This window comes from Mus caroli, chromosome 7 (genome assembly GCF_900094665.2).
Source record: "Mus caroli chromosome 7, CAROLI_EIJ_v1.1, whole genome shotgun sequence".
In the NCBI taxonomy this organism is placed as follows: Eukaryota; Metazoa; Chordata; class Mammalia; order Rodentia; family Muridae; genus Mus; species Mus caroli.
Window position 1 is genome coordinate 67628961 of NC_034576.1, and position 14500 is coordinate 67643460.

At 44.1% G+C, this 14500-nt stretch overlaps 2 protein-coding genes across 2 annotated transcripts in view; both read right to left on the reverse strand.

Moving 5' to 3' along the window:
- Positions 1–14500, reverse strand: part of Fam189a1 (family with sequence similarity 189 member A1) — a 401022-nt gene that overhangs the window by 107990 nt on the left and 278532 nt on the right. The gene's annotated exons all lie outside the window — the stretch shown is intronic.
- Nsmce3 (NSE3 homolog, SMC5-SMC6 complex component) lies at positions 5355–6707 on the reverse strand. Its single transcript, XM_021167782.2, has one exon. The coding sequence runs from the start codon at positions 6597–6599 to the stop codon at positions 5760–5762; it is 840 nt and encodes a 279-aa protein (XP_021023441.1). The 5' UTR covers positions 6600–6707; the 3' UTR covers positions 5355–5759.

Here is a 14500-nt window from a genome sequence, read left to right on the forward strand (position 1 = left end):
ACAAAGTGAGTTCCAGAACAGCCAGGGCTATACAGAGAAACCCTGTCTCGAAAAAAAAAAAAAAAACAAAAAACAAAAACAAAAAAAAAAACAAAAAAAACAAAAACAAAACCAAAAAAACCCCAAACCAACCAACCAACCAACCAAACAAACAAAACAACAACAACAACAACAAAAAAAGAGGAAGCAAGAATGGGGAGATTCTTAGTCAGCAAAATGCTTCTACACAAGCATGAGGACCTGAGCCTCATCTCCAGCACCTACGTGAAAAATCCCAAGTGCATGCTCACGATCTCACTGGTAGGTGGGTGCAGACAAGAGACTCCTCAGGACTTGCTGGCCACCCACCCAGCCTGGCCTATCCAGCAAGTTCCAGGTGGGTGAAGAAAACTGCCTCAAAAAGCAGATAATGCCAGAGACATGGCATCTGAGGTTATCCTGTCTTCACAAGTACTTATACATTATATACCTTACCAACACAGAGAGAGAGGGGAGGGGAGGGGAGGGGAGAGGAGCACTGTTAGGATAAAGCCCGAGGATATAGATTTCTGTTGGGAAAGACACGTACGCAGGTGGGAAGGGAAGAACTAGAGACAGTGGGGTTGGGGTACAAATGGCACTGCAGATGTAACCTCGGTGTTGAGAACACAGTGAGCAGATGGCTCCCACAATTCTGCCACCTAGAGTGCTGGCGGAAGCCCTTCACCAGGAAGGAGCAAACCTAGCAACCCTGCTTCTCAACTGCAGTCTTCCAAAGGCATGGGAACTCCCAGGAGAAACAGCCACCTCCACCAGGGTGAGAGCAGGCAAAGTTCAAGTAAGGTGATCTTGTACTTTAAAGAAAAATAAAAGTAGTGCAAGAATAAAGGGGAAAGATTAAACACACAAAGGGCTTTCATTGGCCAAATCGGGTGGAATTTGTGATTGTGTCTACGTGATATAACCTGAGGGTGAATACAGATATAAATAGGTAAACCCACTGAAATTAGGGCACTGTGCTGAGGTTAAGAACAGCTTCCAGGAGTCAACTTTTTCTTTCTGCAGGGTGGGTCCCAGGGATCCAACTAAGGTTCTCAGGCCCTGGTGGCGAATGCCTTTACACACTGACCTGTCTCATTAGATCCACATTGAGATTTTGTTGAGACATCTAATACCTAGGGGATTTCAAAAATACCTTTATGTAAGTTAATAAAGAAGGAAATGAAAAGTTCATAGTGACTGGAGAGGACTAGAGACGTACTTGTCTTAGCTCACTAACCAGAGTTGCAAACTGAAAGTGCAAACTGAAATTTTACATCACCCAATAAGGGTCTGAAAACATAACACGGCACCATTTCTATGATATTCCTGTCAAAAATGCATAATTCAAGTTTTATCAAGAAAACACATTAGTCAACCTAGGCTAAGGACTGATCTAATACAAACTAACAACCAATGGCCTAGATTTAAGTGTCAAAATCAGAGTATCCAGAATCTACAAAGAACTCAAAAAGCTAAGAGTCAAAACAAAACAACTTCTTAAAAGTGAGCTAGCATCTAATCAAAGAATTCTCCAAAAAGACACAAAACTATCTTTAATACGAATTAAAACTACTTTTGAGATTTCATTAAAGCCGGGTCAGAATGGCTAAAATGAATAAAAAAGCTGACAGTGAATGCTGAGGAGGGTGTGGTGGGGAAGGAACGCCCTCATTCACTGCGGCTGAGTTTGCAAACTGGTGCAGCCATGATAGGAATCAGTGTGGAGAATCCTCAAAAAAACTGAAAGTAGATTTATCACATGACCTACTACACCACTCCCCATCCTATTCCATAGACACCTGTGCGGCCATGTTCACTGCTCTGTTCACAATAGCTAGAAAACGGAAGCAAACCAAATGTTCTTCAGCTGATATACTGACAGTGAAGATGTGGTGTATAAACACTACAGAATACTATACATATATAAAGGAAAAATGAAAGACAAACAAAGTGAGCTAGAGATCATTATACCGAACGAGCTAACCCAGAACCAGAAAGACAAACACTGCATATTTTCTCCTGTTTGTGAATCCTAACTCTGAATCCTTAGATGTGAGTATATAAACTGGAGTAGCTACAGATACCAGGAAAATAAAAAGGGCAGTGGGGAGGAGGGAAGAGTGAGCTCCTAGAAAGGGGAAAATGGGAGAGTGAGGGATTAACTGGGAAGGATGCTGGAGGGCAGGGCTGAGGGAGGGGAAGGGATAAAGAACACTTAGGATGTTTGAAAAGGTCATGGGGAAACATACTATGCACTTCATCTACATACATACATACATACATACATACATACATGCATACGTAATGTGTGCACACAGTGCCAGCCGTGGGAAACGGCTTTGAGTTGTTGGTCAAAGGAGTCAAAGAGACTCCCCCAAATAACAGGCTACTGTCATTGCTCTTGGTCACTTGAATTAGAAGCCTTCTCCCTGAGGACTAGCTTTCATAGTACCCAGAGATGCTGTGAAAACAGCCAAGATAGAAAAGCAGTTAATAATGGCATCCAGTGCAAAGCCTATGAGCATAAACCATAGCAAGACACACCCAGGGGTGCCAGAGTGGCAGCTGCCATCTTGGGGATAACTAACAGCTGTCTAGTTGAATGTTAAGACCCACTCCATAGGAGGGAATTCATGCTTGGTACTATAAGACTCACCTGTGGCTGGGGACGTCAAGAACCCTAGAGAAGAACCTACTCCTGCTACTTCCTTAAACCACTGTAATTCCTAACTCCACTTTCAACACTTATCCTTAAATCCACAGACAAGCACAGCCCTCCCCCCTCATCAAAGCATCTCCTTTCTGCAGCGGATGGAGACTATCACCAAAATCTTCACCTGCTCAGAACGCAGAGAAGAGCTAAACACTGGGTGCTCAACCACCACACCCAAGGCCCAGAAGTGGCATAGACGACGGGGCAGGAAGGTTATAAGAACCAGAGAACTGGGATGTCTGCAGTGAGATTGTGTCCTTTACGGATGACAGAGAAGCTGAGCCTACATAATCTTAACAATATGGCTGCCTAAACATGATCTAAAAAATGACAATAGTAGTTGATACTCCAGTGTGGGTGGGGGAAATCTCTTAAGGCCTCACCCCTAGATGAAGAACCGCAGGCTATTAAATGATGGCTGAGAGGGAGAATTAGTCCTCTTCAGGGATGAGTCCCTTACTTGATTGTCTAATCCCAACTGGTCAGTCTAATGTTCTCAGCAGTTAGGATTTTGAAAGAGGCGGGGGAGGGGGGGCATAGGAAGAGTTGAAGTGGGGAGGGTAGGATCAAGGTAAATAGAGTACTTAGTAGGAAATTCTCAAAAATAAATACCTTCATAATTAAGATTAGAATTTTAAAGAGGTATTACAAAATACAGGGCTACAATACTGATAATTAAGACACATTAAAATATGGCAAAACCAAAAACGCAGATGGTATTTGCGACTGGACTGATGCACAGAAGATACAAAGAGTTCTCACAAATCAACAAACAAAAACATCTGCTGTTTAAAATCTAATGGTCAAAATGGAGAGTAAAAGGCAGGCTGATGCTTAATGTCACCACAGGAGAGCTGATGGCACAGTGAAGCATTAGCGATGCACCCACATCCACCACAGGGCTGTAAAAGCTGAGTGTTCACATGGGTTGCAGAGCGTGGGGCGACTGGCAAAAACAGTAAGAACTGTCTAGGTGCTGATGAGGGAGCGAATGGATAGGTTCAGGAGCCATTTGGCAAGTGTCACTGATAACTGTTGGCTTCTGGCTTGAACTCCTGAGGCACACACCTCCCTGATGGGAAGACATTAGAAAGTTGTACTCTCCCTTCATGAAAGGAAGTCAAAATGAATTAATCAGATCTTGCATACATTAACTTCAATGTATACATGTAACTTCAAAGATACAGTAACGTCAAAAATAGCTGGTTAAAAAACCGCTGTGATAAAGGACACAAGGCCACTTATATAAGCCATGAACGCCCACAAAAGGAAAAAATATTCTCCCTGAACGTGCACATGCATGTAAAGTTATATAATGGCATGATATGCAGTCCTGGAATCTGTCGAGAAAGATAAGAGCTTATCTAGCCTCTACTGTAGCACAGCATCTCCAACAAAATAGCTTGACAGTAAACCGTGAAGCCCTCGGAAAACCGGGATACCATTGCTGTATCTGACAGTTCTGAGACAACGGGCACAGAGGACAACTTAAGCAGCACAGCACAATCAAAAGCTGACTCAGGTCAGGAGCCCATGGGCAGAAGGTAACTCATACACTAACCTAAAAAGTAGCCAAAAAGGGGGATTCAAGGATAAACTAGTCCTTGCCTAAAAATTTCCAGATCTCCTCGTGCTGTTTAATCAACTTGACATAAACTGGGGTCATCTGGAAAGAGAGACTCTCAATTAAGAGCATGCTTCACCAGGTGGAAAACTTTCTTGATCGCTTTTTGATGTGGGAGGACCCAGCTCACTGTAGATAATGCTATCCATGGGGCAAGTGGTCCTGAGCTGTTTAAGCAGGCTGGGCAAGCCAGTTAGCAGTGTTCCTTCATAACCTCTACTTTATTTCCATCCTCCAGGATTTCTCAGTGATGGACTACAACTGAAATAAAACCCTTACCTTCCAAGCTGCCTGTGGTCATGGTATGTCACAGCTGGAGAAAGCAACCTAGGACACTACTGCAACACAAGTCAACAATCAGTAGCCCCTCTCGTCCCTTCAGACCTTGTAGCTACCAGAGACTCCTCTAGTTGAGGGCTGATTAAAGTCACCTGTCCTCACTGCCACCCTGTTCTTCTGATGACAAACTTGCAACTCTTCTCAGAACAAGCTGCCTGTGCCCAGTGTTTGGCCAGATACGATGAAGAACTCCGAGGAATCTGTGAACTTGTTTCCTGACTCACCTATAGCAACATAAAGTGCCCCTCATCTTGTGGTAGCTTTGTTCACACTGGTCTGTCCGCACCAGACATCACCCTAACGATTTTTACAACTTGCTCTAATACACATTCACACACTTCTGCAACACCATTGACTTAGCTGGTATCATGGCAAAAAAAAAAAAAAAAAAAAAAACGTTTGGAATCATGACATTTCCTTTTTAGCCGAAATTTCTAACAGGGAAACAATAATACTAATGGTGAACTGACTCAAAAGTATAGTGTTTGTTATACTAGAAAAGAATCTTAAGTAGAGCCCATAGGATAACCGAGTGATGATTATGAATATAAAAATGCCAGAAAACACATCACATAGATTTCTTGGGACCACAAGTGCTCACACCCAACAGAATATGCATATTTAAAGCTGTGTTGACAAGAAGCTAAAACAATTTTATTTTCAATTTTAAAAAGACTTTTATTTTTCCCCAGGAACTAGTCATTAAGATAATAGCTACCCTGTTTCTTTATCGTCTAGAACATCAAAGCAATTTACCAAAGTGTTCCTTCTTGAATATGTTTGACATCATACTACAATTTCATTTAGGTTTAGAAAGTTAGAAAACTCTTTATAAACAAAAAGACAATTAAATGAAAAATTTCTTCCCTCCCTTTAGCAATGAAAATTTAAAGCTCCAAACCATAATAATAAAAAAAAAAAAAAATCAAACAAAAAACCCTGCAACACATCCTAACGCTCCAAGGCCTTTATGCGTAGCAGAATCAAGCTTCTTCCGACCCCCTTTCCCCTGTTCTTTTATACTGGATCTCCGAAGTCCCTCAGACCATAACTCAAAAGAGTTCAAGAGGATGTGGCTGGGGCACTCGCAGTTGCAGGTCTAGCCCTACTCTCCTCATCTGCCAAAGCCTCGCAGTATTGTGTGGGCCAGTCTTTGGGGTCCTGATTATGGACTTTGGCCACAAACTTAAGAACTTTCATCTTGCTGGTTTCCAGGTTGGTTCGCGGGCCCCACTGTAATTCATAGTCCACAGGATCGGTGTGGGGTATCCTCCGGTACTCCAAGTAGCGCTGCCGCACAAAGTCTTCGGTAATGAGTTTCTTTGGGTCGCCAAAAATTAAGTGCTTCTTAGTGGGGTACACTCCGAGCCGTCGCAGGAAGTCCCAGACCTCAGTCTCGGTGATGGTGTTGCCTTTCATGAAGATAAGCCCCAGGACTATCATAAGCAGGCCCGAGATGGGGGTACCCTGATCGCCCCTCATCTCCGCATCTGCCTCCACCGGCTCCAGCATGTTGATGAGGATGTAGCTGTGGCTCTTGGGCTCAAGCTCCACCAGCTTGTACCCGAACACGTATTGCAGGCGCTCGGCAGCCAGCTTCAAAAGGTTGGGGTACACATCCCGGTAGTCGCCCACCACGTGCTTCAGGATGTCCGTCCGCTTGATCGGGATCTTCTTCTGGTCCTTGATCAGCAGGAACTGCACCAGCTCGGCCACCTTCAGCTCCAGCTGCTTCTGGGTGCGCGGCCCCACGGTCGGGGCGGACAGGGAAGCGCGGGAGCCCTGGGAGGAGCCGCCCGCGCCGCGGGACGTGCTGGGTCCTTCCTCGCCAGCGCCTCCCCAGTCCGGCTCCGGATCAGCCTGCGTGCTGGGCCGGCCGCGGCCCCTCGGCTTCTGCAACATGTCCCCGGTCGGCGGAGAGCAGGCCGCGATCGGGAGCAGCAACTGCCAGGAGACTCCGCCGAGCGAGCGCGCCCCAGAGGCTCTGGGAAGCTGCGGCGCGCGCGTGACGTCACGTCGCCGGCGCGCTGCGTCCGGGAGGCGGAGCGATACGACTAGGAGCCAGCCTGCGGGGGCGGGGACTCTCCATAGCTACTGCGCACGCGGAGGGCCTCGGCAGTGGCGGCTGCTCCTCCTGGGCTCAATCCCCAGTTTTAATGAGAATCGAATGGTGTTTATGAGCTCATATAAATAGAAAACAAGAACCAAAACTTCTCGGCAAGTGTGCGGTTGGATTCTAGGTCACACCTGTTTAGACACGTCTAATAGTTTTCGGTTAGTGTTTAAGCTACAAAGTTTGTCTATGGAACACAAAGGATAAATGTGTGCGGGTGGGAAAATAAAGGGAGAGGAGGAAAAGACCTGGAAAGTCAAGGAAAAAAAAAAAAGAAGTGTTGCGGGGCAGTGGTGGCGCACGCCTTTACTCCCAGCACTTGGGAGGCAGAGGCAGGCAGGTCTCTTGAGTTCGAGGCCAGCCTGGTCTACAGAGTGTGTTCCGGCACAGCTAGGGCTACACAGAAAAAAAACTGTTTCGAAAACACCCCCTCCACCCCCAAATAAAAAGAAAAAGTGTTGACTTGTGCACCAAATGCGGACATGAAAGACTAGGGGGACCCTGTCCCGGTATCTATCCTTGGCAGAGTTCATTCCCACCTGGCCAGTTAATTTCTATACAATCCCTTGAGTCTGTAAGAGAAGTTATTCTTAAAAGCAAGACTTCTGCTATTTTCAGGTTCACATTCTCTTTATTGAATTTCAGTTAGATGACCATGAGAAACCACGTAAGCATTGCCAATAACGTGACTTAGTTTGGTAATGTGGGCTGACCTTTTGAAAGACATGTTTGGGAAAACTGCCGCGGACCCACATCCACAATTTTAGCAGAAACATGTTAGAGGAATGTTAACCCCAGAGGCACTTGCTCTCTCCAGAGATTACCGTTTAATTTAAGTTACCAATGATTGGGAGTAGCAATAATGTGAATTTCTTAATTCTCTCTCTTAATATATAAGCTTTAAAATCTCAATAAGAAAGAGAAGAGCTATCATCCTTTATAATTTGTGGTGTGTGTGGTTTGTAGATGGTTTAAATTGTGCAACTCTAATAGACAAAATGAGTCATTTCATTAACTCAAACCATCAGCAGTCTGTTGCTATTACTGCTGTGGATCTCAGCAAATGGGTTTCTTCTCCATTTACTGACAACGGAACTGAGTTTTCCTCTCTCTTTTTTAAAGCTACCAAGAAAATAGGTAAACTATTCAGAGAACGAACTCAAATTGATTTCCTCCTTAATGCAAATATATTCAGAGGAAAGCAATTCAGATCACATTATTTGAATAATAACACCAAAACATGGCCTTATTAAAATTTCATTAAATGTAAGCAGCATAAAATTTTTGTTTATAATTCAATATGAAAATGCACTCTGATAATGGGACCTGCAATGCTAATATAAAATCCCACCCCATGTTGTGATTCAAGTGTTCTGAAATCTAGTGAGCTTTGAGCAGTAACTTTCTATTCCATACAGGGTCTACGAAGACATCATCAAAGGTTGATCGCAATGGCAGAGGCTGCAACAGTTTGAATGTGTCCTTTAAAGCTTGCATGTTGGAAATGTAATCCCCCCCACTGAAGAGGGCTTTGTCCTCATGAGTGAATGAATGCCATGTTCTCTGTAATGAGTTAAGATTAAATCAGTTTTGCCATTGTACTCTCTAAACCTCTCACGACACAGTGATGCCCCACAGATGTGATACCTGGCCCCTAGTCCTCCCACCCTTCAGAGTCACGAGTGGAAGACAATTCTCCTATTTCCAGTTTACTCACTCTGTGCATTATTTTACAGCAACACAAAATGGACCAAGACCAACTAAATAAAACACGGCATCATGACACTCTTCCATTCATCTGCTTCAGTTTCCCTGCACACTGAAATCTGTATTTAAGTTCATCAAAGCCTCCTGCGATCTAAAAAACCTGCAAAAAGGTCCCTCCAGAAGGATCAGTTGTGCCTTGAGCCAAACAATTTCAGCAGCCAAGAGATAAGAGAGAAATGGAAAATAAGATGAGAGCTGCTGTCAGCCATCAGGCTGCGTTTCAGTATTTTCTGTGTTAATTTCTTCACAGAGAACCATGCGACTCCAGAAGCTAGGCTAGCACCCAAGACTAGAAACTACAGCATCTTTTAGCAGCACCCCCACATAGACAGCAGATGATCATGACTCAAAACACAGGAAAAAGGATACAGTTTTAAATCTCAAAACACCTTTCTCCACGCCATCCAGGATGCAGACGAGAAAACACAGGCACAGAATGATGTTATTAAAATGGAGGTTAGAAGTTGCAATGAGAAGGTCACCCAGACCCTGCATCCCACTTCCAACAGACAATGGAAACGATGAAGTCCTAACACTGAAGGTGGCAAAGGCAAGAGTCAATGCCTTTGCAAACACTGCCTCTTCAGTCTCACAACAACCCTGTGGGGCCCGTTCGTTTATTACTTTCATTCATGGAGAAACAGATAGGTAGAACATAGACAAGGTGACCTTGAAGAATATAACTTTGGCCTCAGGGAATCTAGACTACAATTCTGGAAAAGCTACCCACACTCCAAATTTCAGCTTCCAGACCAACAATCTGAAACCAAGGAATTCCAAATTCAAAGAATTAGCTGGGATTTGTTTGCTAAGGACCTAGCACAGGGTCTGGCAGGGTGCGTGGGTCCTGTTAGTTTCTGTTTAGGGGTTGACTTTCTTAGGGTCCTGGTCGGGCTGCAGAATTAAAGTCATGAGGCAGTTTTAAAATTTAGTTTGGTTTTTGCAGGCCTGGGGGTCAAATCTGGGGCCTCTCATACATTAGGCAAATGTGCTGCTACTGTGCTATGCCTGCAGCCCATGAGACAGGTTAATTAAATAAACGTATACACCTTTAGTCCAAGTGGAAGGAGACACAGTCCCTTTTTTAAAATAACAAAACCAAGTTTCAAAGAAGCCATAACAAAACCAAGTTTCAAAGAAGCCGCAAGACTGCCAGGAAGTGGTGGTGCACACCTTTAATCCCAGCACTTGGGAGTCAGAGGTAGGTGGATTTCTGAGTTCGAGGCCAGCCTGGTCTACAGAGTGAGTTCCAGGACAGCCAGGGCTACAGAGAGAAACCTTGTCTCAAAAAACCAAAAAAAAAAAGAAAAGAAAAAGGAAGAAGGAGAAGAAGAAGAAGTCCCAAGACCTAGGTGCTTTTGTATTTGAACAAAGAGGTAATTGTGGAAATGTAACTAAATTATATGGGAAGGCTAAAGGAGAGTAATTATAAGAAGAGGCTGACTGCGACCTCTTGGCCAGGACCCAGTAATGTTTCCTTTCTCTGGCTGTGGGCAGGCACCTTGCACTTGAAAGTTTTTATCTCCTGTTTTCAAAGGAAGAGAGGAGCTAAGGCTGCCCTTCTCACAGCTGCTGTTTTTCAAGTGCTTTAGCTCGAAGTAATCCTTATGCCAAAGTGGCATATTCTGCTACCTAGCACTAGAAAGATGTTCATCTCAGTGGAGCACATGCACATATAAAAATCAGAGAAAGGTCAGGAAGGAATATATAGACATGGCTGTGCCATTAAGGCTGTGTGCTCTGAAAAATAAGAAGGTTGATTTTTATTGTTGGTTAGAAGATAGATGAAAATCATCTCCTTGGTGAAGCCTCGCTCCGCAGTGACATAATGCTCTGCCCGTTAGGAGGTTCAGATTTTCAGTAAATCCGATGCCATTGGAATATGGCAAGTGCAACTTTCTGTGGAAGCCTTGGAGTCATGGAGATAAATGACTAAAGCAGAAAAGAAATGTTCAAATGCTTGTGTAGATGACCTCTCTGCGTTTATCGCCAGACCCCAAAAGGAGGGAAAATAAAAATTCTTTGAGGCAAACCCCACACTATCTGTGATTTCACAGGCACCTAGCAAGGCTACTCAGAACTCTTTACATTTCTCTAAGTAATTAAATGCATTTTCCCATCTCCTTGGCAGCAGGTGCCCGCCAACAAGCTCTAATCATCTATATTATCTACTAGAGGCTGCTACTCATTCACTGATATTTCTTGTTGAAGCAGAACACGATTTTAAGTCCTCTAACAGCAACACAGTGCTAAAAGCAGGTGAGGGCCTTTTGGGAAGAAAAGGGGATAATCAAAGCATGCGGCTAGCATGCTCAAACAGCTTTCCCGCCTTTTCTGTGTGGCAGGCATGCAATGGAGGTGAGGCACAAATACTGGTTTTGGTGCTAGGTAACAATGGCCACCATGAAGATTCAGTGAAGTGCTTCGTGTCCACTCATTGTTTACTCGTAAAAACCATGTCTACCCATCCCTAACAAAGGCCCTCCAGATTGGACCGCATGGTGGACTGCATAGAACATTTTGTTCCTCGTAAAGGTTGATCAAGCCTAGCAGAGCTTCCCTTGACTAGGAAAGGGGTGGGCTGATGAGACAGTGCCTTGCTAGTACAGCAGCCACTTGGCACAGAGCCTCTTATTAAACTCTCTTCTCAAGAAACAGAAAGTACACAGTGTCTAAGGGCCCCCGATGAAAACCATTAAGGTGCATTGAATTATGATCATACAAGGTCTCAAGCAGGAACAGGACTTGATTTGCTTGCTTGGTTTCTTCCTCCCACTGCATTTTTTTCCCTTTAGAAATTGCTTTTTCCACCTCTAGGAGACCTTGATCCTACTCCTTCCATTGCTGGTGCACATGATTTGCGCCAGGCACAGTAATTATGCCATTCAGCCAGCATCTGACAAGAGGGGCCCACACAGGTCCTCTTTCCTGCATTAACAAGATGAAGGGTAACAGACAGCTAGCTATTATTGCTGTGGTTTGCACAAAATACCCTAACCAACCAACCAAAACCCAACCAACCAACCAACAAACAAAAAAACCCTCCATAATGGTGATGCCAACTCTAAAGATACCTTGAGAGATGGAGAAATAGTTCAATTCCTGCCACCTGAATCCCTGTGTCCTGGGTTCAAGGTTAGACTCCTGCAGATAACGGAACACTGGGGCATCTTTCGCTAATCTCTTCTGTGCTGCTATCTGGCATTTAAAATTGGATGAGCTTTAAAGTCTGCAGCTAAACCAAATACTCAGGGGAAAGAGGATGTAAGGGGGAAGGCTCTGGTGCACAGGAATGGGGGTAGGGAAAGTTAGCATCTCCTCTGAAGACATTGTAATGCCATGGGAAGATAACTAAAAACAATCTGACATAGTATTCTGTGGCAGGGGAATTTGCTTATTAGTTTACTTGTTGGGACTACAGACAGGGAGAGCCAAGCAATGAGGGACCACACTTTTGCATATAAATACATGTATGTGCTTTCTGGCCATTTACCTCTGGAGTTTCAGACAGCTTGGAGCACACAGTCATATGTCATTTAATGATGGAATATTGTTAGGTGATTCTGTCATTGGGTAAACACGGAGTATATTTACACAAACTAAGATGATCACAAAGGGACCAGGCAACTTAATCTTAGAGGATGGCCATCTCATGTAAGGTCCATGGCTGACTGAAATGTTGTATTGTGTGACGTGTGGCCCTGCTTTAACACACCTGATACTCTAGACTGTCCATGTTATTTAACCCAAAGCATTTTTCCACAGTTCCCTCCATGCAAGAAACAGGCCCTCATTCTTTGAAACTACATCTAGGAAGGCAGTTGAACTACACTCACAAAGCAAGGGCACCAAAGAGAGCTGAGAAGGCCAACAATGCAGATCATTTTTTGCAAAAGCCATCCACATTGGGATGGGAAATAAAAGCTGGCAGGAAGAAATGATTAAAATGTTAGAAAAATTAAAGAATCCAAACATCACACTGTTCTTCATAAATATCATAACATCTGTGAAAATATCAAAGCAATGAGAATATTCAAGGCAGTCAGGAAGATCCGAGTACGCGAGGTTGAGGGAGATCACCACAGACAGTAGCAGATGGGCTGTGGGATCCTGAACCATGGTGAGTTTACACAGCCCATGTCTCTGCTCCCTTCTCCTTTCTGGCTTCCTCCCTTGACCATGTAAGCTACATGGCAGGCTTTCTGGGCTAGCATGAGATAATCAGAGGCCATGGGCTCTCCAAGGTCTGCAGAGGCAGGGACAAGTGGAGACTTCTTCCTTCCCAAGAACTTGAGTGCTGATTGTTGAACTAGCAGGCTACTTTCCAAGGTCAGGGGAGACCCAGGAGTATGTTGTAAGGCCTGAACTCGCAGAAGCTTAGGTCTCTATTCTGAGAACTACTATAACCATCTCTTGTTTGTGGATGTCCTCCATGCCTCGCGCTAGATTGTTGGTTAACAGCCTCCAGGGGAAACTTTATGGGCAAATGAAAATGAACCAGGCCTTGAGGTTGGGAAAGTCTTGGGCTCCAAGAAGCTTCTCTGTGAGGTTACCGACCACACTGCCAGAACCCCCTAGGTTTTCATTACCTGGCAGCCTAACAGTCTTCTAGTGATTCCCAGCCACGTGCTCAAAACAACAACAGCAACAACAACAACAACCCAAACAACCAAACAACCAAACAAAAAGACGAACGGAAGAATCACAGCACCCTTGCGTTTGTGGCTGAAGTGAACGTCACCATTACAGGTGGTCCGAGAACTTGAGTGAGGAACCAGGAATCGTCAGATACCCTGACCAACCTCTGATCCCATCAGAGAGAGAACACCCAAATAATAAATCCATGAGAGAAAGTCAGACATCACTACTGATCCAAGAGAAACGATTTATAAGGAAATGTTAAGACCCATGCAATGCACCAATAACACTGTGTACACCAAGGCTCCTGATGTAGCATTACACGGCACAGCTCTGTCATGGGCTTGTCTGTGTTCTTGCCAAAGTCTATATGTTTAAGTTCCATTCATACTGCCCTAGACTGTAACTGTATTTGGAGGTATTTTCTAAACATAAATACACTAAGTTAAAGTGGGACATTTAGGATGAGGGCCTAAACCAGCAGGACAGGTGCCTTTATCAAAGAAGAGAGATCAGTAATCCACATGCATAAAAGAGAAAGTTCTAGGATGATATCATAGTGGAGAGTGGCCATTTTACATGCTAAGAATTGAAGAGATAAGGAGACACCAGACTTTCTTCTTGGCTTTGTGGCCTCCAGATCTATGAGATCTGTGTAAGCCACCAGTCTGCAGTATTCTGTTACAGTAGCTATAACCAACTAATGCATATACATATTAGAGACAGAGATCAGAATTGAGGGTTCAGAAATATTTCCACACATCTGTGATCAATTTTCAGGAGAGGCTACAATAATCCAATAGATTAACAGCAAGTGATACAAGCCATCTGGGACAGTACAAAGCAACGAGTGGATTTTGACCTTGACCTTACACTGTGCACAAAGCAATGCAAAATGAGACACATGCCAATAATGAGAGCCAGCACTATAGAACTACAGAACACAGCGCCATAGAACACAGAAGTAAATCTGTGTGAACTTTGGCATAGTGACCTTTTAGATTCAAGACCAAAAGCAGACTTGATAAATGAGAACACTGAGAAGGCTGGGCCTGGTGGCTCAGGGCTGAAACCCCAGCTACCTAGAGTGTGATTCATCAAGGGTATGCGATGTGGACAGATGAATATATCAGGAAATTAGACGATGCTGCAATAGCTGTAAATATCCTGAAAGAATTCTAAAACTGAAATAGAAACAGAAGGTACTCTACCCAACTCATTCTATGAAGCCACAATTACTCTGATACCTAAACCACAAAAAGACCCAACAAAGATAGAAAACTTC

Excerpts from the sequence above, each read along its gene's own strand:
- Nsmce3 (XM_021167782.2), bottom strand. The coding sequence starts at position 6,599 with ATGTTGCAGAAGCCGAGGGGCCGCGGCCGGCCCAGCACGCAGGCTGAT.